This window comes from Scophthalmus maximus, chromosome 14 (assembly GCF_022379125.1).
Source record: "Scophthalmus maximus strain ysfricsl-2021 chromosome 14, ASM2237912v1, whole genome shotgun sequence".
Lineage (NCBI taxonomy): Eukaryota > Metazoa > Chordata > Actinopteri > Pleuronectiformes > Scophthalmidae > Scophthalmus > Scophthalmus maximus.
In genome coordinates, this window is record NC_061528.1 from 7872501 (window position 1) to 7895511 (window position 23011).

At 43.3% G+C, this 23011-nt stretch overlaps 4 protein-coding genes across 5 annotated transcripts; 2 read left to right on the forward strand and 2 right to left on the reverse strand.

Moving 5' to 3' along the window:
• The first annotated feature begins 872 nt into the window (after window positions 1-872).
• LOC118282685 (dynein light chain Tctex-type 3) lies at window positions 873-3522 on the forward strand. Its single transcript, XM_035603982.2, has 5 exons — window positions 873-991; window positions 1710-1751; window positions 1861-1984; window positions 2101-2178; window positions 2878-3522. The coding sequence occupies exons 1-5, from the start codon at window positions 965-967 to the stop codon at window positions 2946-2948; spliced, it is 342 nt and encodes a 113-aa protein (XP_035459875.1). The 5' UTR covers window positions 873-964; the 3' UTR covers window positions 2949-3522.
• Window positions 3523-3653: 131 nt separating this feature from the next.
• On the reverse strand, window positions 3654-11780 carry xk (X-linked Kx blood group (McLeod syndrome)). Its single transcript, XM_035603976.2, has 3 exons — window positions 11330-11780; window positions 6856-7118; window positions 3654-5895 (listed from the first exon to the last, which is right to left on the reverse strand). Exons 1-3 carry the CDS (start codon window positions 11572-11574, stop codon window positions 4955-4957), a joined length of 1449 nt encoding a protein of 482 aa, XP_035459869.1. The 5' UTR covers window positions 11575-11780; the 3' UTR covers window positions 3654-4954.
• Window positions 11781-12278: 498 nt separating this feature from the next.
• LOC118282683 (gastrin-releasing peptide receptor-like) lies at window positions 12279-18215 on the forward strand. 2 transcript variants are annotated; one of them, XM_035603977.2, is made up of 6 exons: window positions 12279-12790; window positions 13184-13996; window positions 15160-16131; window positions 16684-17023; window positions 17560-17844; window positions 17962-18215. In XM_035603977.2, exons 3-6 carry the CDS (start codon window positions 15518-15520, stop codon window positions 18061-18063), a joined length of 1341 nt encoding a protein of 446 aa, XP_035459870.1. In that variant the 5' UTR covers window positions 12279-12790; window positions 13184-13996; window positions 15160-15517; the 3' UTR covers window positions 18064-18215. The 2 variants fall into 2 exon arrangements, with proteins under 2 accessions (XP_035459870.1, XP_035459871.1); XM_035603978.2 differs by having other exon boundaries at window positions 13184-13290.
• A 125-nt stretch (window positions 18216-18340) lies between these two features.
• Window positions 18341-22663, reverse strand: asb11 (ankyrin repeat and SOCS box containing 11). The gene is made up of 7 exons (XM_035603981.2): window positions 22491-22663; window positions 21990-22069; window positions 21793-21900; window positions 20645-20795; window positions 20432-20566; window positions 20088-20276; window positions 18341-19975 (listed from the first exon to the last, which is right to left on the reverse strand). The coding sequence occupies exons 1-7, from the start codon at window positions 22585-22587 to the stop codon at window positions 19851-19853; spliced, it is 885 nt and encodes a 294-aa protein (XP_035459874.1). The 5' UTR covers window positions 22588-22663; the 3' UTR covers window positions 18341-19850.
• Between the last annotated feature and the right edge of the window lie 348 nt (window positions 22664-23011).

Sequence of the window (23011 nt, forward strand, 5' to 3'; positions counted from 1 at the left end):
CTAATCAAATCTTGATTGTGGGGAGATTACCTGATTAAATAAAGGTTATACATATGATGTTTCAGCTATAGAGCTATATCAAAAACCACAACAAGGGAATTTAATCACTATAATTTCTTTATATTAATACACAATTAAACAGCAAGTTTGCCACTTTCACGCATTAAGAGCTTATTTTCCATTAGTAGAAGTCTGAGCACAATATTGTTGTTGAGGAACTCCAGACGAAGTGGACAGTTTTGTTTTACAGAGGAGATTTCGATTTAGTGAGCATATATTTGTTTTTTAAACTGTGAGGAGCACTGCTAGTCAGACAGGCAGCAGAGCCTCCAACCCACGGCTGAATTAATTTAATCCACAGGGGCCCCTGATGGTAACAACATGTTGTCAGGCCCCTGTTGGCCCCGACTCTAGATGTCAGCCTCATTATTACCAAGAAAACCAACAAAGTACTGCAGAGCCGAAACGATTAGTTTGTTAATTGATTTAGAAGATTGGCAGTTTCCATAATTGATTTTAGAAATCCTTGGAACTGCGGCTTTTTCTGTGTGTTAATTACTTGAAACCAGGGCTGCAACTAACAATGACTCTCATTATCAGTCATTTGGCCAGTTATGTATAAATGAAAAGATTTACTCTGTTTGGTCAATAAAATCCTCATGTAAAAATGTTATACTTCAGATCACTTTTCTTCAAAATTAGGGAATGAATGGATTATAAAAAAATTCTTGCCAACATCAAAAATATTTCTTATATGTCAGTTAATGTAAACAGTACGTCCAACGATGATGATATGATAATTGTAGTGCGTGGATTCAGCCACACGGCGGCGACATTACATCACAGTGCTCTGCCTCAGGCGGCGATGACACGTCTCTTTTCTGTGCTCGTTGACTGTGAACGAGCGGAAGTTACATTGCGACGACAATTGAACAACAGAAGACAAGACCAGACGTCAGTGACGATGGAGGAGTACAACTCTGGAGAAGAGGTGAAATATTTAATATTACTCAGTGATTAAACTTCGTAACGAAACGTCCGCAGTCATTTCACGAAAGACGCTTTGAGTCTGGTAGCTCATGTTAGCTAAACCAGCTAGCTGCTGGAGCTAACGGTATTTCCGGCAGGGGTGGGGTCACATCATCCTATTCATATTGATATTATTAGCTCAATATTATATTAACAAATAGACAATGTCATTTACAGTTATTAAAAAAATTTGATCTTTTTATTTGAAGCCTCACATTACATTCTTTGGGGGCATTTTATCAAATGTGATTTACAACAGGTGCTTTTAAACTCCATAACACATTCATAATGAAATCACTCCATGTCAACATCGCAATTACCTCAGTGCACTCTACACACAATGTCTTCAAACAATACAAATTGTGTATGTGAAATGTTTTAAACCAAGAAGTGTGTAGACTTTTCAACTTTCACTTGTTTATTATTGTAAATATCCTAAGCGTATTGAGGCTGCTGACAGCTCTGCAGATTAGTTTGCTTTATTTGATTTAGTTTTTACGATCAATATTTGATCAGGGCAGCTGGAACACAATATTATTCACTCTTGTGACAGTGGAAAAGTTAAGTTTCTTTTCATCCACTCTGTTTAAATGATAACACATGTGAAATCATTAAACGTTTCCCCCATAAAATGACACTGGAATAGAGCTACACAAATTTATCTTTTATTAATTCTCCAGGTCGTCTTCAATGCCGATGAGGCCAGTGTCTCAGTTAAAGAGGTGAGTTTTAATCACTGGAAACATCAGAAAACTGGCATTCTATTAGTGAATCCATATTTTAACGTGACAACACTTTTCATGGTTTGCTCTCTGTGCGGTTTTGTCCCAGTGTATCGAAGGTGTCATCGGTGGAACAGATTATAATCAGGGTAAAGTGAACCAGTGGACGGCCAGTATAGTGGAGCATTCTCTGACGCTCCTGGTGAAACAGGGACGGACGTTCAAATACATAGGTGAGCTATATACACGCACCTGTCATATGCAGTAACCCTCAGACATGAGGGACATCATGTTGAATGTGGAGGGAAACATGTGCCTGAGTGACACTGATCTCTGGTGTTTTTCGCAGTAAACTGTACCATCATGCAGAAGAGCGGTGCTGGTCTCCACACAGCCAACTCCTGCTACTGGGACACGGCCACTGACGGTGAGACACAACCTGTAACCAGAGAAATAGCAGGATATAAAACAGTTTTTGTCTTTTTTTAGTTTTTTTTACAAAAACCTACCTACTTTTCATTTTTTGAGCTTCTGAAATTCACAAATGGCTTTTCTAAACACAGGCAGCTGTTATTATCTAAAAGTAAACTCGAACCTATCAGTGTGAAAATGATATGAGAAAGATCAAGAATCTGAGCTACCTGGCATTTAGTGCCAAGGTTTGTTACTCGTCACATTTTGGTGCTGCCGAACAGTGCTGATTTGACATCTATTTGTTAAATTTAACTGTTGAATCCTCCACAACGTACTGTGTATAGCTCTTATCAAATTGTTTGTTTAAAAAAAGAAAGGTAACAACTAAATTACCATTTTTAGAAGGTAGAATTGGCATTGTTTGAATTCTTTGCTGAATAAACGATGGTTCATCAATCAATTATTAATAGTGTGCTATTTAGTAATAGTATATCATATTTATTATCCATTCCCTGATTTTTTCAACTCCAATATTTGGATTTGAGTAATTGTGTTCAAATTATTGAATAACTTGCATATAAACATGCCTCAATTAAAATCATGGACCTTTTTTTTTTTCTAACCAGAGAATATATCTGGAATTTCTCTTTGACTTCAGTCTAATGTTTCCTGCTGTTTGTCTTATATATTTCTTAAATTTCATTTATTTCAGGAAGCTGCACAGTCCGATGGGAGAATCGCACCATGTACTGTGTGGTTAGCATTTTTGCTGTGGCGCTGTGAAAGCGGCTGTTCTGCTTTGTTCGTGACTGAAGCTGCACTTTAAATGGCATCGTGACCCAAGAAGCCACAAAGATCCTCTGGTGGAAAGTGGATGTGGAAGGAGCTTATTTCCTCCCATTTCATTTGTGAGTCTATGGCCTGCGTTTTGAGTCTTGAAAATGAAACGCTAAATATTATGATCCGTCTACAAATTGTTCCACGACTTTGTAATCTGGATTTGTTCTTATCCTTCGTTACGCTCCCTAAAATAAACAGGGAATAACTGTTGCTATAGAGGAAACGTGGTTTGTGTTAGATACTGGACAACTCATGTAAAGTGTTTTGTATTAGTCTGCACTATTATTGTTACTATTCATGTTGGTCTGTAGCTGTGCAGATAAGAGTGAGTGTATTTCCAGGATGGAGTCGTTGACTGGTCCATCTCAAAAACTGAGGCACTTTTTCTAGTCTTTTTCCCTCCAAAAGGAATCCCAGATTTTACCAGTTAACTGTTATGAGTTCATTGAAGCTGTTTTATGAATTAAATTGTCTGAACATGTACTGTGGAGTCATTAAATGTATTTAACAAACTGTAGTTTTTCTTCCTCTGAATGATTCAAAAAAGGGAGTTTTTTTAATTTACAACTTGGGCTTTCATCCACTAGAGGTCAGAATAGGATCATATCAAGAGCATATCTCAGCTAAAAAGAAAACAGTACGCACAAGTTTCACATATAAATATATAAATTCATTTAATTTTTTAAGGAGGGTTTCATCTTTTAAAATGCCTTTGACCTTGCTCTGTGTGAGAATATTTATTGAGTACCATTAGGTTTTCCTTCTTTTTGGCATCAAAAGGTTTCTTGTCTTATTGTACAAATACTAGAGGAGCATTCATGTGATTCCCGAGGTCATCATTCCTCTGCAGACATGTTGCGTGCAAACACAACCAAAACTGACATTCCCTCTCACACTGTTAATTATACATTAAAGGTTGAGGAAAAAACGCAAATATACTTGTTACATTTTCAAACATTTTGCAATTAGATATTAGTTTGTGTGCTCTCTGTGTAAATATTCTAACTCATGAGACATACAGACGCAGAGCTGAGAGACGTGACAAGCGTGAATTACAAAAAAAAAATAAAATGCAAATACAGCCACAAAAGCATTTCACATCACAACAGCTGTTGCTGCTCAGCGGTCGAAAACCAAAGCCACTTAATCCTTTTTTTTGTAAACGTGCAAAAAATGTTGCGCTTCAACGACGTGCGTGCTTTACACTAACCTGTGAGGTGATCGAACGGGCTCTTTTACAATAGTGTGGAGATTCTTGTCTCATCGACAAGCACAACTACATCACGGAAGCAGCACATGTTTATGATAAAGCTCTTATCAATTAGTAAAAAAAGATGATTGCTCACAGCCGCAACACTACCCTAGAGGTTCGGAGAAAGAAAAGAAAAACTGTACAAAACAGACCTCAACCCCCCCCCCCCCCCCCCCCCCCCCCCCCGACCCACAGAGTAAGTTAAACCAGAGGCTCCACACATGCACACCTCCATGCCGAAGAGAGATACTAAATACAATCAATTCAAATGCATGGCTCCTTGTGATCAGTAACGCAGCATATACGTGGACATAGTCTCCAAAACTACAATAATAATAATAATAATGTCCATGGGTTTCCATTTGTATTGCAGGCTGCACTGCAGGATGACAGGTTAGGGTGTTGGCTGCTGAGGAGGGTGAGCACAGCCTCGACGTGAGTGAACACTAAAGCGTGTTTGCAGCCAGGATAGATCTCGAGTTAAGGACACATCTGCTTCGCGTAGACGTAACAGACTGTGGTGGAGACGAGTTGCGATGGATATACTGTGTGAGATAAAGTTTTGAAGGATTTAAGGATGTAAACTCAACTCACAGAAGGATCCATGTGGCACTTAAAAGGTGACAGAGGGTATGGTGGGGTAGAGGCTAACTGTCAGAGTTGTTCCTCTGAATGGCACGTCACACATTGTGATGCTCTAAGCATTGCAGGATACGCTGTGGCCAATGTCGCCATTGATTCCACCTCCTATATTACTGCCCATTTCATTGGGAATGTCATAGATGGTAGATTCGTCGAGCACGTCGTACGTCGTGTCGTTGGGAACGTCATCGGTGGGGTCGCTGGCTGTATCGTGGGCTCCGTCGTTGGCCGGCTCCCCGTCTGTAGGTGGCCTCGGCGGCTCCGAGACGCCCTTTCCCGTCGACCTGTTGTGTCGAGAATCAGAGTCGCACATCAGGCACAGAAGAGAGGAGCAGTCCCAAAGGCCCTGGGTCATGCTGGAGGAGAAGAGCCTCCGACACGGATGACAGAACTGGTAGAAAACCAGCATGAAGAAGATGGCCAAGGCGTAGGCCACCAGCAGCTGCAGCACCAGCAGCGGCGCACAGATGAACTTGTAGAAGTCCGTTTTATAGATGTACCACAGCAGAAGCAGTGAGGCGTTCTCCACGAAACGCAACATGTAGTAGACGGCCATGCGATACCAGTTCTGGGACTTGTTGATGAGGTCCGGGTCATTGAGTTTCACCTGCACGGCTGACCAGCAGAACATGTTGATGCCGGCGTAGAGGAAGGTGAGCAAGCAGAGCACGATGGTGGTCCCCACCCTGGTCAGAGTTTTTTCTATATTCTCGGGGAACGGTGAGTAGCTCTGCCAGAACAGGATCCAGGGGTACAGGAAGAACACCAGGAAGTTCAGCAGAACCACAGGCAGGACCCAAAGCTGCAGCACGGAGCTGAACAGCACCAGCACCACCACACGGGTGGCAATCTCAAAGCTCCTCCACAGGAAGATGCACAGATACGCCGTGGGCCGGATGTCCACTTCGTAGTCGTCATATTTGATCTTAATGGCCAGGATGTTGCAGCGCAGCGCTCCGTACACAATGGACAGGAGGGAGATGACCATCAGTGTGCCTGTCGTGGACAAAGAGAGAAATATGAAGACGGCATCCTTCAAACGATTAGTTCACATTTTCCAGGGCTATCCTCTGGAGTAAAGGTTGATTTTAGATGATTGTTTTTCCATCCAATCAATCCTTACCCACATGCATGCATGGCATCCTTTTGGAACAAACTCTTGTAAGTCGGATTTAGTCAGTTTATCAAAGGATAAAGCTGCCAGGAACCAAGTATATGAAGACTTAAAACATTACTATCAATCATTGCAGTCAGCTTCTCCCTGTTAGGAGTTTTTTTTTTTTACCAGGAGCCAAATTGTCTGCCGTGGTCTCCTCCTCTCCAAAACAAACAGACTCTGTGATATAACTCAATAAAAACACAGAATGAATCAGTTTCACGTTGCAAATCTGCTCTTCTCCGGTGCTGTTAGGCAGACACGAAGCTGAAGGACGCCATTGACAGGCGACCAGATGAAACTGTTACCTTGATTAAAATAATGGATTTCTCGAGTACACAACTCAACAAAACATATAACATTTGTCATTTTAATGTAGAAAAGTTACATATCATACCTTTTATTGTACATATGGGCACAGAGAAACTGAACCTACCCTTTGAGGCCCTGGAGCTCTCGTTCATCACATAGCTGCAGTTCAATCAGAAGGCGTGAAACAGAGGTGTCAGACCACCAGCAACACCTACATACTGTATTTATAACCACTGCTGTTTTGTCCTGATTCAGGGATCAGATGTTGTGGTTGGACTGTGTGGACCCTTCACTAGATCTCTCTCATCAGAGACTGATCCCTGAGCTGCATCAGTTGGCTGAGAGGATCACCAATATCAGATACAAAACGCCACATTGATTTACTTTACTTTACCTTCAGTTCACGTCATGAATCAAAGAGTCCAGAGTCTCACACACACTACCCTCCCCCACACACCCACACACCCTTCCCCCGTCTCCCCCCTCACCTCGACCGATGGACACCCCCTGCTGCAGGACGCAGATGTAGAGCTGCAGGGTGAGCTGGGGGGCCGATCCCAGGAAGGCCTGAATGACAGAGGTGCGGGCGAAGGCTGCTCGGTGTGTGAACAGTTTCCCCTCCGCCTGCCCCACCTGCCGCTCCACCTCCTCGGACTGACCCCCGCGGGGCATCTGCTTCTTCCTGGTGATGCTGACATAAGGCTCCTCTACTCGGCCCACACTGCCATAGATACAGAACGCCTCCAGACACCTGCAGGGGAACAGAGATCTTTAGGAACGGCAGACCCCTCTGCTCTGATGTGGAAGGTGCTGCGGATGCATTTTTAATTATCCATTTTTCTGTCAATGATGATGATGAAATCATCATTGACTGTCAATGATGATTTCCTTTATCATTCAAATTCGCTTCATCAATACAGAGGACGATCTCGCTTGTGTTCACATGCACGCACGCACGCGCGCGCACACACACACACACACACACACACACACACACACACACACACACACACACACACACACACACACACACACACACACACACACACACACACACACACACACACACACACACACACACACACACACACACACACACACACACACACACACACACACCACATTAACATACAATCAAATATCAACATGCCATGATGTTCACAGTGTTTAGCAGGGGCCTTTACCACAAAGCAAGATTTAGTGTGTTATCCAGCTGTCCAGGTAGATCACCATGGTAACCTCTGCTGCATGACTAACCTGCTCTAGAACAGGTCATATGGGCTGCCGACCGTGTTGTTGTTTGATAACTGACTTGAATGATTAAATGATTAAGTGATCCACTATCCTCAGCTACTGATGACTGAATCTGAATCACATGCTTAACAGAAAATCCCTGAAGTGTCATACATGCTATTCTCCTGAGAGTGCTTCAGAACACGATTCAAACACAAACACAATTTTGAAATAATAATTTACAGCAACAACAGGCATTACAGTGCAACCAGATCCTAGACTGTACTAACACATCAGAGACATTCACTACATCGAAGGTCCCCAAACGACAGTATCTAGCTTCAAGTTAAGTTTTAAGTTTTCTCTCAAGTCTGTCTTCAGATGAAGCTTATATTGGGCTTCCGCATCCAAAACTTTCATACAATTCCTGTTCCAAAGTTAGTGTTTCCATGTGGAGTTTTAGCCGAGTGAGAGGAATAAAGAGGGGATGTCATGCTGTCCTAAAAATACCATCACTTTGGAAGATGAATCCTTAATTTGTGTAATTCAGACCGTGAGGCCTCATATTACACACAGAATGAGGACTCTGGATGCCCCCCCCCTCACACTGGAATCACTTCAGAAACAGATTTTTTTATTTTCATGGCCAGTGTAGACGGGAGGAACGATTACAGCACTTTTAATATAAATATTTACATGTGGATATTGTCGAATAGCTGATTGTCATGTACCCTAAAAATAATTAGGTTTGGCATAAAGGATCATTTGGGGCCTTTAATGGCTTTTCTGGAAGACGTCCATTCCAGACTGTCCTCTGGAGACCAATCCACTGGTCAGGGCCGTGTTTTTATTCATTTATAATCTCTCCTTGGCATTGGCTTGCACTGCTTTTACTTAACAGAGGCTATTTTACCATCGGTATCGAAATTTATTTGTGCATGTAAATCAGCATTTAGCTCTCTGTGATCATCAATCGCTGAAGATTTGTCAGTGACAGTGAGAGTTGCTGTCGGTCATCAGCTAGTGAGACACAAAAACAATTAAGCGCAGATGTGGGCAAAGGGCCAGAGGTCGAGGCAGCGCTGTGTCGACAAAGAAGCACTGATACGCGGTGCCAATAAAACAGTGAGGCCGGGGGGATTAGAGCCACAGTGATGCAGAGGGAAAGACCGTTCATCAGTCTGAACAACACAGGAGTGGCACACACAGTAAATACACCACTGAGTTTGATAAAAGACACTGTGAAGGTTGGTTCTATGAGCTGGTTTTAAGATGTTAAACCATAAATCCATCCATTGTCTACACCGCTTTGTCCTTTAAAGGTCGTGGGGGGGCTGGAGCCAATCCCAGCTGACATCGGGTGAGAGGCGGACAGCTCGCCAGGCCTTCGCAGGGCCAACAAACAGAGACTAACACATTCACACTCACATTCATACCTGTGGTCAATTTAGTCTCCAATCGACTTGACAACAGCGCTCAGAGAGTACAGACCTGAGCCGAGACTGATCAATCCACCTTGCAATGGTGAAGCATCTGTAAAAAAAGATCCAGATCTGGTTCCCTCCCAAAATTGAATTACGTGTTGTCATGACCAAGACCTATTTTTGATAGAAATGTTCATGATAATTGTTTTAGTAATCCTGCAAACAAACAAACAAACAGACAAACTGAACCAATCACGTAACCTACTTGGCTGAGGTAACAACACTTAGAATTCCTCTCTAAAATCCAAAGCCTAGGAATATGTAAATATTGTTAATTACAGTGAATCTCAAACAACCAAGAAAAGTAACACATTTTTGAGTGGAGGGCGACTTTAGATGTTTTGAAGCTGCAGGAGAAGCTTGTGTCATGATCATTAGGTCGAGGTTGTTCCAGGACAAAAACACTTAACAAACCGATTAAACTCCACTTCGGTTTGTTTGAGCACAGTCGTGAAGGATCGGAGAGGGGTTTGCTAATTAGAGAGGATGCTGGAATTAAGAAAAGAAAAAAACTCATATTTAACGTTTACATCCACACCCCGCAGCGTCGTTCCTGCTTTAGATAAAAACGACTCATGTTCAAATATTAGAAGTGTTGTTGTGGGCGGATGAGCATGAGAACAGGAAGTGCGACCGTGCCGTCGGCTGTAGAGGCGGACATTCCCCCTTCTGGTTGTGTTGTCAGAGATAAGGAGCAGCGACATGTGCTATTCTTGGTTCATGCTCTTCACAGAGGGAAGATGTGGAGGTCTGAAAAATAATCATTCAGATGCACACGCGAGGGGGGAAACGAGCCAGGCAGGGTCAGATTCACAGAGGCCACCGCAGGGAAAACAACACGCTGTGACAGATGTTTGTTCTTACTGGTCGACCACTAAAACTATATATATATATAAAACAAGATTAAGTTGACTGTTAACATTCAAAGCTGAACAGTGGAAAGAATTGTGTGTATAGGTGCAACTTACAATAATTGTCATTATCACGATTTCTGTGTTTAGTCTTTTCTTGCCGAAAAAGATAATTATGATTTTGGCTATAAAAATGTCTAAAAACTGTGAATAAGGCTCATCACAACTTGTTAAAGACCAAAACGACGCCTCCAAATCGATTTTTTGACTAAACAACAGTCCAAACGCCAGAGATGCTGAATCTGCAGTGATAAATATCACAGAAGGGGCAGCGCACTTTGAACATTCGACGTGTTGGAACCAGATAACAGTGGGGATTTCATTTGTGAACTGACTTAAATGGTTAAACTTTCATCAATACAATACCAATACTCCCTCGAGTCAATGTTCTGTAAAAAAGAAAAAAGGAGGTAAAAGATAAATTATAAGATTCGATTTCAGCTTTTACAGTTTCAGCTGCAGATTGTGAATTGGGTTGTGAATGTGTTTGCATTAGTTAACCATGGTCATATCTCCTGCTGGTTGTATGTTTGATAACAGGGAGGTTTTTCCAGATGCAGGATTATGGGCTCGGATTCCTATAGCGGAGGCAGATGGTCCTGCCAGACCATGGGGCAGAGCTCACCGGGGGCAAAGACCAGGCCTATTAGGCCTCGGGTTTAAAGCACTTGTGTGCAAATGTTTGAAGGTCCCTCGGTCAGAGTGTAGAGCTATGTATGTATTCATGTATGCATGTATGTCAGCGGCTTTGTGTGCTCCAGCTGGGCTTCATGGTGAGAGATGTAATGCCCTTTCAGACAGAGCAGTCATGAATAAATCACCAGACACAGCTCGGCCTTTGAGATCATCCCTGGAGGAGATCACACAGTGAGAACGAGGAGATCCCAGTGGCAGGACGCTGACCGCGGGGGGGGGCTGAGCAGACTGTGGCAGCTGTGTGGCTACATGGAGCATATCAATGAGGAGTGGGACTGGGGAGAATCGATCAGCATTTTATTTCCGTACTAAATGGCACAGGCATCGCATACATTCGTGGCTCTCCCGGGGAACGTGCTGCAGCCAGTCAAGGGTCGAAAGGCCGAGAGAGAGAGAGAGAGAAATGACAACAACAGCATGTGCGCAATGCATCCATCAACCCATCAACCCATCTGTAAGCAGCTTATGTTTGCAGACGGGCCGGACATGTTTGTAACGAGAGAGAATTAAAAACAAATCAGCGGAATCGACACGTGTGGGTGGTAACAGACGCCCCACGGCCTGGTGCAGTGGAGGTTTAACAACACAAAGGTTCAGGGTTCCTTGTGTCCGGAGGTAAACAAGTGACTGTTCCTGACCTGACGACGGGTCCGAGCTGCAGGATGTGCAGCAGCAGGACGAGCGGCCGGTCCCTGCCGAGGTCCCGGTGGATGAAGGTGAGCGTCAGCTGGACGAGCACGGACGGCACGAGCGTGAAGAGGAGCGTGAGCCCCTGCCAGATCTGGTCCCCGGCGGAGCGGTACGTGGAGCTCAGGTAGAGCGCTGCCGTGGTCTCGGCCGTGAACAGGGACACCGACACAAAGATGGAGCTGGGGAGTCGCATCCTCGCTCACTCCGCCATTAGGTGACCGCGGCGCGCTTCTTCGCCCCGGGCCCGATCGTCCATATCTAACGCTGCCTCCCGAGTCAGCGTCTCTCTGTCGCCCGCAGGACTGGACGCCGCCGCAGCCGCTGCAGAGAGCACGGGATGTTTTCACAGCCGGGTGTCGTACCGCGGGGAGCCTGCGGGGGGCGCAACGAGCCGCTGCGCGCATGGAAGCCCCGCAGACACTGACAGGGAGTGACAGTCATTTCATTTATTCATTTGCATACGTAGTTTTCATGGTGTGCAAAAAACAGGACAAAAATAAACATTCAAAATACACAATATACTATGAGTTTATCACATGTTCGAATTTATTTGTGATACTTTGTGTTTGGTTTATTTCACATTAACTGGTTTGGTTTGACTTCAGTTTAAATGTCATAAATATATCCCTCACATGTCACTGTTGAGAAAAAAAAAGACAATCACTAAGGACATGGGACATAAAGATGCTGATAAAATACTAACACCAAAAAACTTTTAAAAACACACACACACACACACACACACACAAACACACACACACACACACACACACACACACACTTCCATTTTTCACATGCATATTGATAAACCCACCCAGAGCGCCATCTTGTGGACAAATCCATTTTTTTTCTTGAAGAAACAATGAATCAAATTCATGAAAATCTCAGATAAATGCTTGTCAACGTGTAATGCTGTGAAGCTAGTGTCTGCTTTGAAGACTGCTTTTTCCATCCTGTTTTTTTCCTAACCTATCTACCATCTATCTATCAAATTAGTGTTATCAAATCTTAGACAAACTAATATGATTGAGAAGATATGAGGGATATAGAGTAGTAAATACCAGACATGCTGATCCACATTCCATACCAGTTGGTGGCAGTAATGCTCCCGTTCGTTGTTTGCCAACAGCCAAAAAACTCAAGAAGAAGAAGAAGAAGAAGAAGAAGAAGAATGTTTGTTTGTAACTTTTGAAATTTCAAAAGTTGTCTATCGCCATTGTTGTGTTGCAAAATGAGATCAAATGCTGTGAACCTAGCGTTAGCCTTGCTCATTATTCGCCTGCCAATTCAAATCGGAAGAAATAGACTTAATGAATCGAGAAACAAGATGACTACCGGTGGATTCCGGTATCTTGACGAACCGTGTTCAACACATCTTGGTGTCCCCTGGAAACACTTCCGTTATGGTGGTGAGTATTTGGCTGTGTTTACATGTGCTTTGTCTATTTGCATGTTTTCTTAAGTTGCAGTGCATTGAGCTCTCGGGGCCGCCGTGTTGTCACAACATCATGCCAGTTGATAGATGTAAAGATTAATCAGATCATTAAAAAAAAAAAAACTCAACCGCCACTGTTAGCTACCATTACTCCACCAGATTTAGAGTAAATTGTCTAGACAATGACCATGTCCAACAATGTTTGTTGTTGTTGTTGTTGTTGATGATGATGATGATGATGATGATGATGACGACGATGAGGTGTCAGACTGTTTATCCTTAAGAGAGTCGTACTTTGTTATTTTTTTTTACCTCAGAAGTGACTATTTTCTCCCGGGAAGTGTAAACTCATCTTTTATCTCTTCAGCTTTCAGTTCCTCATCTTTACCAGCAGGTGGCGACAGAGGCCCTCAGCTCAGCCGCCTGCTGTCCATGGTCCTGAAGATCTGCGTGAGGAAAGACAAGGGTTCAGAAGTAATTGGACATGTGACTACTGAGCTGTGTTTTGTTTCCATGTTAGTTCATGCACAAAAAAAAGCTTACACGTAGTTGACTGAGAGTTACAGTTGTCAGTTAGATTGAGGTGGAGTTGTCTGTTAATCTGAGGAGAAAAGAGGTGGTCGTGTAAGGGAAGAGGCCCTAAAAGGCAAATATTTATCATAAGAGATATCTAATGTAGTTAGTTTGCTAAATGCAACAGTTGAGTACACACAGAAAATCCAGAAAAACCCGTTATGACTGCAACAGAAGACTTCATGTCCACACCTCAGAGGAGTCACCGCAAACAGAAAAGCCAAGTATTAAACACAAAATGCAAGGGCTAGAGTCCTGACAACAAAGTCATGTGGACTGATGAAAAAAAATAATTATATGATGAAAGAGGAAATTGTGTTGAAAAATAAGGAACAGCTCATGATAAATGCGGAGGCACACAGGTGCATATGATGTGCTCAAATTTAGTGAAATGCATCATAACACAACATTTCATCAGTCAGAATGACAGACGTGGCCAAATCGGCCATTTTCAGGGTGAAATGGTAGAATATTCGGATCTCAGTTTGACTCAGCTGCGTTCCACTTGCTGAGGCCAGACTAAAGGCAGAGGGACCCCACAACAAGCTGAAGAGCTGCAGGCTGCTGCTGCAGTGAAGGCCAAGGAGAGCTTCATACAAAGTGTCAGGTGAAAGGATTTCCCCCAAAACATCATACACAAGGATCATTCTACAGTCACTTCTTAACCCCCAAACTTTGGGCTAAAACATAGCTCTGATTTAAAAGTACCTAATGCATTAAATATTCAGAGTAACTTAAGGTCGGCCGTTTTCATTACAGCTTTATCGCACTGCGTGCCATTTCCTAGATGATTCAAGTGGTTATCTTAGTCGAGATTGTGTGTCTGAGGCGCTTTGACTCATGTTTTAATTTGAAATGAGGTGAAAGGAGATGAACAAGAGGACAAATGCCACATAGATATGAAAGTGGGAATAAAGGTCATCTCATGAATGTCTAACTAATCAAGTTTTTTGACCACAAAAAAAGTTTCCTTCAAAAACTCAAATTAAGCAAAAAGAAATTAAAAATGAACAAGATTGTTTCTCTAAAATTGAAAGACAGAGTCTTAGTATGATGGAGACAGAGAGATGGTGAAGCTGACATCAAAAAAGAAAAGACGTGGATGCAGTCGCACTCACAGCTCGGAAAAACGTTGTCTGGTGACTTTGATGGTCGTCTTTCCCTCAGTCTTTATACAAATGGTAGGAAAATAATTATACACATTTGGTTGGAAAATACTTCTGAGAATTACCGACTCCGCAGCCATTTTGTTCTTTTGAAGACATTAGAGTCTAGGAAAGTTCTCGGATGTGAAAAAACCAAAATGTTAGAAGTCATGCTGGGAGAAGGATATTTTTCATCTGTCTTATCTACAGCCTTGATACAAGAAGACTCAATTTGCATTTATATGAGAAAATGATTATGGTCCCAGTTGTAGCTATTAGAACTCTCCTTTAAGTCTTTGGTAGAGATGTTGTCAGGGTTTGGGCTTAGGTGTGTGCGTGTACGTGTGTGTGCCTTGTGGTTCTCCTCTCCCTCCATTCAACCTGAGCACTAGCAGCATAAAACCCAGTCATTCATATCAGACTGCACCAGACTGTTCACTCGAGTGGTTCGCAATATACGGCCATGGTTTTCTCGCTCTTATATCTCAGTCTGTGCCAATCGGGTTCACCTGGCTCCATCCCTGTCGGCTGCTGTCTGTTCGGTTTATTGATTCCAGTGTCACTCTCAGCTCCAACCCTTCTTGTCCACTTGCCCTAATCCGCCTTTTCCCCTGTTTTCCTCTAGACAACTCCAAAACCTCATCCCTCTTCTAGCCACATGCCAAAAACCAACTACCACTCATGTAGCAACAAAATTCATTTGAATTGTTTACAGACTACTGCTCTGCGTTTGCATTTGGGTCCTAAACTAAACTGTTGTAGCAGATATATAAGATAAGGCATTTTGAAGATGAAACATGAAGGTTTGACCTTTAAAAATCGCTCAGCCTGCTGCTGAGGTGACCACTGAAAGTCAGCTTGGGCAGAAGCAGCTCTTTTCTGTGTGTAATGCCTAGTGTATGCATTCTTAATCAAATACACCGCAGAAAATTTGACCACTTTGTATGTAAACACTTTTTTTTTTTTTAAATGAAAGAATAAAAATGAATGTTTGGAAGGATGAAACCAGTTATTACAAATATTCCCTACATCTCCCAGAGGCATTTCCCCCTCTGATCATGACGCACGCACCAGCAGGGGGGCAAGTAGTTTATAAAGCCATGCAGTCACCAAACGCATCAGGAGACATCAGACTCTCCTGCGGAAAACACCTCCGCCCTCTCCTCGCACAGGCTGCTATGTCTCTGGAGGATTCATTTGTCGTAAACGCGGAGGGCAGCGGGGCTGAGTTGTATCTGAATGTTTCCAGCGTGTCGCTGCACTCTGCGGCGGAGCAGCACCAGTACAACATCTGGCCCCCTGGGATCGGGATCGCCGCTGCCTACGGGATCATCATCGTCGTGGGTCTGGTTGGGAATGTCACTTTGATGAAGACGTGTTTGTTGGTGAAGTCCATGCGCACGGTGCCCAACCTGCACCTGTCCAGTCTGGCCCTGGGGGACCTGCTGCTGCTGGTGACCTGCGCGCCGGTGGACGCGAGCCGCTACCTGGTGGACGAGTGGCTCTTCGGCCGCGTCGGATGCAAAATGATCCCGTTCATCCAGCTCACCTCGGTGGGGGTCTCCGTGTTCACCCTCACCGCTCTCTCCGCTGATCGGTAGGCCTGCTCATCACGTACAGTCTGACTTGTTTTCAATGAATCTGTTTGAAATGTCACCTCTTGACCTCAAGACATTTGATATAAAGCTTGCAGTGGACCAAAAGCATGTTTGTTTTTTTTGAGGATTAAAGCTATTTTACAAGTCACTTTATACAAATTTTCCCTGTTTTTTTTCCCCCAATGACCAACAAAGGGAACCAAAAATGGAAAGTCATTAAACTGAGAAATTATTTCAAGGCAATTAATCTGGAAACCAATGGTGAGCTGGTGACAGGGCCGCGCAGAGACCTTCAGAGGGGCAGGTGCTCAAAGTCATAAAGGGACACCATGAAATTAAAGAGTATAAAACACCAAACAGCAACATCATTTGAACAGCAATACATTTCCTAATGGGGACCTTTAGATTTCTAATACAGCCAGGTAAATTAAAGATTCACTGTTTTATTTCTCAGTAGATTTAAACTGCCTCTCCTACCTGAAAGAGAAGGTAAAAAGAAAAACATACCCGGTCTCAGTAATCGACTTCACAAATGTCTCCTCTTCCTTCAGGTACAAAGCCATCGTCAAACCACTGGACATCCACAGGTCCAGCATCAGTTTACGAGTGGGGGCGATCTGGCTGCTCTCTATGACTCTGGCGATTCCTGAAGCCGTCTTCTCGGACCTGCACACGTTCACCACCAGCCACACCAATGAGACGTTCGTGACCTGTGCGCCCTACCCGCACGCCAGGGAGCTGCACCCCAAAATCCACTCCACCGCCTCCTTCCTCGTCTTCTACGTGGTGCCGCTCTTCATCATATCCGTCTACTACTGCTTCATCGCCCGCAGCCTGGTCAGAAGCTCTGCGGACATCCCCGCCGAGGGACACCTTCACCTCCAGAAACAGGTCTCTGCAGGGAGTCCTCTGTTTACGATGTGGTCTTTATATGAAGACATGAAATGGAACCATTACAAATCCTCTAAAATACAACCTTTTGGGGAATATTTGCTTTATTGTTGGGAGTTAGATTAGAAGTTTGATGTTGGTACCTAACTGGAAACGGGGGGGGAAAGGGTCGAAAGGTAAAAACAAGGCAATAATACTTGATTTTTTAAATGATTAAAAAAAAAGACTGGGCTTATGCAAGTCGAACAAGCATGAGTCTAATTATTTAAGAGTCACACCTCACATTATACGAGTGTGGACAGACACGGATGTAGACAGCAACATGACTGGTTGGTAGAGTCGACCACGATATGTTAATTAATGACTACAGGAAATACAAAAAGCCTGAAAAGCAAAATATTGGCACTTTAGTTGTTGAGATGTTCCGGACAGGACCAAAATGTGGGACTCATAAAGTGACAGTTAGGTGATGAGAAGAACAAAGACATGAGTTAAAACCCTCTCACATTTCACGTCTTCTCTCTCCCCACTGTCAGATCAGGTCCAGGAAGCGTCTGGCCAAGACGGTGCTGGTGTTTGTCAGCTTGTTTGCGCTCTGCTGGCTGCCGAGTCACGTGATCTACCTGTACCGCTCCTACCACTACGACCAGGTGGACACGTCGCTGGGCCACTTCCTCGCCAGCGTGTGCGCTCGCATCTTGGCCTTCGCCAACTCCTGTGTGAACCCGTTTGCCCTTTACCTGATGAGCAAAAGCTTCAGCAAACACTTCAACAAGCAGCTGTGCTGCACCTCTCCCGGACGGTTGAACAGCCAGAATAGTGTGAGTACGAACATCACAACCGTCTGAAAACATCTGGGTTTTCTTAGACTTGTTACATCAGGGCTTTAGCAAGGACTACATTCAAAGTGATCTGCTTTTCTCACATTGCTTTCACAGGACCACATCACACAGACAGGTGGAACCACATTACAAGCCGTGCAAAGATTTTATAAGCAGGCTTCAAAAACAGTGGTTTCTTTGCAGATATTTTACTTGTAAAGCAATACAATCTTGCATGTCTTTGTTGTGAAGCCACTTACTCTTGGCAGAGGGAATTTGCTTGTCTTGAAAATATCCTGTTTGCTAGAGATTAATTTTTGCTGTACATGCTTCCTGACGAATAAGTGTGACACGCGGTTTTATCTGTATTTTTGTGTGTTTTGGTGTAAAACATATCTTGTATATTTGCTGTGGAAGCTAGATATCAACTTTTTTTAATAATTATTTTGTATCTGCACTGTTCCATAGTTAAAAAAAAAAGATTAGAGATGATAGGTACAGAGAACAGTTTAGGGTTTAATCGTTGATTAAAATGACAAAACAATCTGCAGATCTGTGTACCGGAAACGTTTTATAAAAGATTTGTTTGCTTATTTAGTTATTCATATAACTGTCAAATGTTACATATTGTGTACAAAGAGATTTTCTTGTTAATATTATGAGTTTGTAAATTTTGTGCTTGTTTACTGGTTCTGCTTCTGTAAACGTGACCAACACATTTTAGTGGCTAATTGTTTATTCTTGATAATGTATTTAATTGATCGATTGCCATGAAAATGTGGACTGACATTCACACTCCCCACCAGCATGGATTGTAATAATTCCTCATCATCAAGTCGAGATCAAAACATTTATATTATCAAACTTTATTTGAGATGAATAACCTCCCTTGCTCTCGGCCAATAAAGAGATTGTATCACAGGGAACAGTCTGTTAAATATCAGCAGTCTTTCATGCCTGACGACCTTTTCCCATTAACTAACAACTGAAGCTGAGCTATAAATTGGATTATATCCTTGGACTTCTATCAAAAAAATGTCATTAAAACTGAGGACCTTCTCTTTGTATGTGCAAACCCACTTTGAACTGTGGCTTCACAGCAAATGTCAGCATTCAAGTCCTTTAATCAAATGTGCACTCTGATTTCAACGCAAAACTATGGGTGGTATTTTGTTCCTCAAAGGTACAGAGATGAACCCAAACACACAAATGTGATCACAGCATTGAGCATCTCTCTTTCAGAAGTTTTGCTGAAGGCTGAGGCCTTTTCTTTTGCTTTTCAGGTAAAGAACCGTCGGGTTAAATCAGCTCAAACAAGAAGTCTCAGGTCTGTGCAGCGAAGACCTTTGAGGGTGGCATTTGAAAATAGGAAATTAATTCCCCTTGAGCAACACCAGCCACAAAAATAGAGTCCATTCCTCAGTTCTTCAGATCCTTGTCTCTTACTGATGTTTTGCTCATATCAAATATGCTCAATGTTTTGTAAAAAAGAAAAATGTTCTGGCCTTGTTCTCAGTTGCCTGAAAACAAATTTAGAGAAATCACCACACATTTCAAGAGGAAGTAAGTATGGCATTTGAATGTGTCAAAAATAACACACTCCATTTTCACTGTCACTATAATGTCTTCAATGTAAAATAAACAAATTCACCCTTTAAAATTTTTTTTGAAATAATGTATAAATTCAACAAGCAGTTATTATCAGTAAAAGTATAAAGATACAAAACCTGACAAATCACAGTCTCTGCAACATGATTACAACTGATCTCGAAATTTGCATAGCTTGAATCCAAAATCTTTGTAAATAGTTGTTGTTATATTGTTAGAACCAACCATATCATAAGATACATGACAGGGGAATAAAAAATATTTCTCTGAACGTGAAAGTCTTTGCCTGCCTGCTTACATGTTTTGCCTCACAGGTCAGTCTCAAGGCAAAATGTTGGGGCTAAATCAGTGAAGCCTGTTTAAGGCTACACTCATTCAACGAGCAGGGTTGAGATGTCTCATTGGTAGAGGAGGAAGTCCTGGACAGTGTGAGGAAGGAAAAGGCTGGACGTCCTGTGCAGGCGATTCCTTCCTAAACTTCGGCGAATACAGAATCGACACAGCTGGGACAGAGAGCAGGGACCTGGGCAGGGGAGAAGGGGGCAGAGTTGTTACGACCTACAGGAAATAAAATACACCAGTGTCAAGCTGCCTCTGTAACATGGATGCCGGAGCCTTCATACTTCACAACGCACCTCTTTGCTGCAGTGCAGTTCTCACTGCGCTGTTCGCTGTGGACAGATCCACAGGAGTTTTTCCCTCTGCGTTCCTACAACACCTGTCAGCTCCGAAGTCCAGCAGAAGGTCCACAACGTCTGCTCCTCCGCCTCGAACTGCAGCATGTAAAGGACTGTCCTGCCCGCAGCCTTTTTGAACATCTGCCCCTACGTGTGCGCACATGCAGGAATGGTTTATCACTTGACTCAAACCAAAGCACTCCACAACCAAACGATGTGATTTAGACTCTAAACGTGTCCTCATGGGCGCCACAATTTTTAATCGTGTTTGTCCCATTACTTTTTGTCAGAGTTTACATTACCTGTGTGTAGCAGCACCTCGACACAGGCGGCGGCCCGGGCCATGCATGCCGAATACAACGGAGTCCCCACCAATGGGAGCTCCATGTCAACGTGTGCTCCGTAGGTCAGCAGCAGCTCCAGACACTCTCTGTGATCTGATGGAGAAAACTACCCTGCGTCAGAATCTGTGCTGTGGCAGATCACGCCTTTACAGTTTGCACCCGCACACACACCTTTCTTTGCGGCCTCGTGGATGGGTGATGCCAGCAGGTAGGTGGTGTTGATGAAGGCACTGTGCTGCAAGATGAGCCTGACACAAGCAGCGCTCCCGCTGCCGCAAGAGTTGAAGAGGGGCGTGGCGCCATCTGTTGATACTGCCCCCACCTATGGAGGGAAACGTTAAGACACATGATACTACTGCTTTAAGAGCTGCACTGTACTTTATTCACTTTTTTTTATCGACACATAGACACAAAAAACCCAGTATGGAAATACCCTCAGTCAAAAAGAAAAACATTCAACAGCACCACAAACTCTGAAGTCATCACATATTTGAATCAACATTTCTCTAAAAGAAATTCAACAAACAAACATTTTAACCTTCATTAAGGACTGTTGTATTAGACCACATTAGTTTTAGTTGGTTCACCAAATGGACAAAGAACTGAATGTATATCAAATATCATGTTTGGCACTGTTGTTTCTTGAATAAAACGTAAACTTTCCACTAAAAATACCACTTTGTCCAAAGTGTAATCCGCCGATTTCACATTGCACATGGACGGTGTGAAAAACAATAAACAGTGATGCAGAAGAACAGGCAATATTGTCTTTTTTTTCATCTCACAAATTCTTCTTCCATGTTGAAACATAGTTCTTACATTACCCACTGCCAACAGTTCAATCAGATATCTGGGGGGTGTGTCCTGCTACAGAAGTCTAGAGAGGTGCGGCGTGCTCACTCCTTTCTCACGCCACACCCACAGGTTTGTCCAGTTTCAAACTTGTAGCCTGAACCTAGTTTTTTCAGGTTTTACACAGTTCCCTCTGGAGCCACAAAAAAATCCTTTTTACAGTTGTTTTCATCGATGCAATTGAGCTTTATGGCTCTAAAATGTGTTGCAAGTGCTGCTCAGAAAGAAGAGGCCAAGAGGGAAAAATGAACTTTTCTTTGCTTTGATGCAGTCACACTCAGCTCTGCTCTACCAGCTTGTAGCATCCGTCACAGATTCAGTCAGGAGAAGGAGCAGTAACTACTTTAAAAACTACTCCGGCAACTGCATATTTTACCAATTGTTGTGTTGTGTTCAAATGAATCACCTGACTGAAGTTCAACTGTCAACTCATTCATGCAACTGAAAAAAATTGAATGTGGTCTTACGTTTGCTCCATTGTCCAACAGGAACTTGGCACAAGCGTAATGACCACCGAGACAGGCCTCGTGGAGGGGAGACACTCTGTCCATGGTGAGTGTGTCCACATGGAAGCCCTGCGGGGAAGACGAGAGGGTTATCAGGTTTTCGTGTCATCGTATGGCCATGTACTGTAAATATAAAGAACGGGTCGTGTTAAATTTACCTGAGCAAGGAGCTTCCTGAGGTGGAGCAGTCTGCCCTGGTAGGCGGCTTCATGGAGAGGAGTTCTGTCCGATGTGTAGTCTGAGACACAAAGAACAAGGTCAGGAGAGTCTCCATGTTCAGGGAGCTCACAGATGGGCCCAACTGATCACTCTCTCTACAAAGTTCAGACGGCCTCATTTCAATACATGTTTATCTCGTTTTCCAGGGTCGTCCCAACCCTGAACACAAAACCTACTGAACAATTCACACCCAGGGGTTTTGTCAAATACTGCAGAGCAAGTCAACAATACTTGTGAAGTTTCTGGGTTTTACCTGATCTGAAATTCTTACTACAAGAATGTGATTTTCAAAGAACAAAACAAAAATGGGACACTAGCTGCTAGAAGGTTTGTACATTTGTTCAATAATTAAGAAATCTAATCCAGTAATGTGACCCTGAACTTCTCCCAAAACACAAAACTGAGCTGAATTGACTAAATGAGACATAGAAGACACTCACCAGCCATTAGTGCGTTGCATGCCAGCCTCCCGTAGATGTGCAAGGGCCTCTGCCAAGGTTGTGAGCAAAGGGAAACCTCTGTTTGAACTGCAGCCATGATGAAAATGAAACAACGGCAGACTTCTCCACGACTGTCCAGTACTTGAGCTCGCCCAGTCGGATGCACAATCCTGTAGTCGGCCTTCCTCCCCCTCTTATGTGGGTCCTTGGTCACCTCCCCCACATTACCACCTCCCGCCCACCCTCATCCCAGTCCGTGGATATAGTCTACAGTATGTATGTAACAATGGTGATGGGAGCGGGCCTGCACTGACATACAGTACCTTGAATACGGCACTTACAAATGTGCATGAATTCAGCTACAAGCAGAGGCAGAAAGAAAGGCTTGCACAAGTTTCACACTCTAGATATTTAGGACATACAATAGCAATGTACTGTATTTCATCTTGCCAAATCTATTGGAGTGTGGTTATTCACTGTGTTCTGTTTTGAAATCCCATGTTACGCTAAAGGCACAGTAA

Coding starts and splice junctions, on each gene's coding strand:
- xk (XM_035603976.2), bottom strand. CDS start 11,574: ATGCGACTCCCCAGCTCCATCTTTGTGTCGGTGTCCCTGTTCACGGCC. Junction 7,119..11,329: donor CAGCTCGGACCCGTCGTCAG/GTCAGGAACAGT, acceptor GTTCCCCTGCAG/GTGTCTGGAGGCGTTCTGTA. Junction 5,896..6,855: donor GGGGGTGTCCATCGGTCGAG/GTGAGGGGGGAG, acceptor TGTCCACGACAG/GCACACTGATGGTCATCTCC.
- LOC118282685 (XM_035603982.2), top strand. CDS start 965: ATGGAGGAGTACAACTCTGGAGAAGAG. Junction 1,752..1,860: donor CCAGTGTCTCAGTTAAAGAG/GTGAGTTTTAAT, acceptor GTTTTGTCCCAG/TGTATCGAAGGTGTCATCGG. Junction 2,179..2,877: donor CTGGGACACGGCCACTGACG/GTGAGACACAAC, acceptor CATTTATTTCAG/GAAGCTGCACAGTCCGATGG.
- LOC118282683 (XM_035603977.2), top strand. CDS start 15,518: ATGAATGTTTGGAAGGATGAAACCAGTTATTACAAATATTCCCTACAT. Junction 16,132..16,683: donor ACCGCTCTCTCCGCTGATCG/GTAGGCCTGCTC, acceptor CTCTTCCTTCAG/GTACAAAGCCATCGTCAAAC. Junction 17,845..17,961: donor GGTTGAACAGCCAGAATAGT/GTGAGTACGAAC, acceptor TTGCTTTCACAG/GACCACATCACACAGACAGG.
- asb11 (XM_035603981.2), bottom strand. CDS start 22,587: ATGGCTGCAGTTCAAACAGAGGTTTCCCTTTGCTCACAACCTTGGCAG. Junction 20,277..20,431: donor CGAGGTGCTGCTACACACAG/GTAATGTAAACT, acceptor GCGCACACGTAG/GGGCAGATGTTCAAAAAGGC. Junction 19,976..20,087: donor AACTGCACTGCAGCAAAGAG/GTGCGTTGTGAA, acceptor TCCCCTGCCCAG/GTCCCTGCTCTCTGTCCCAG.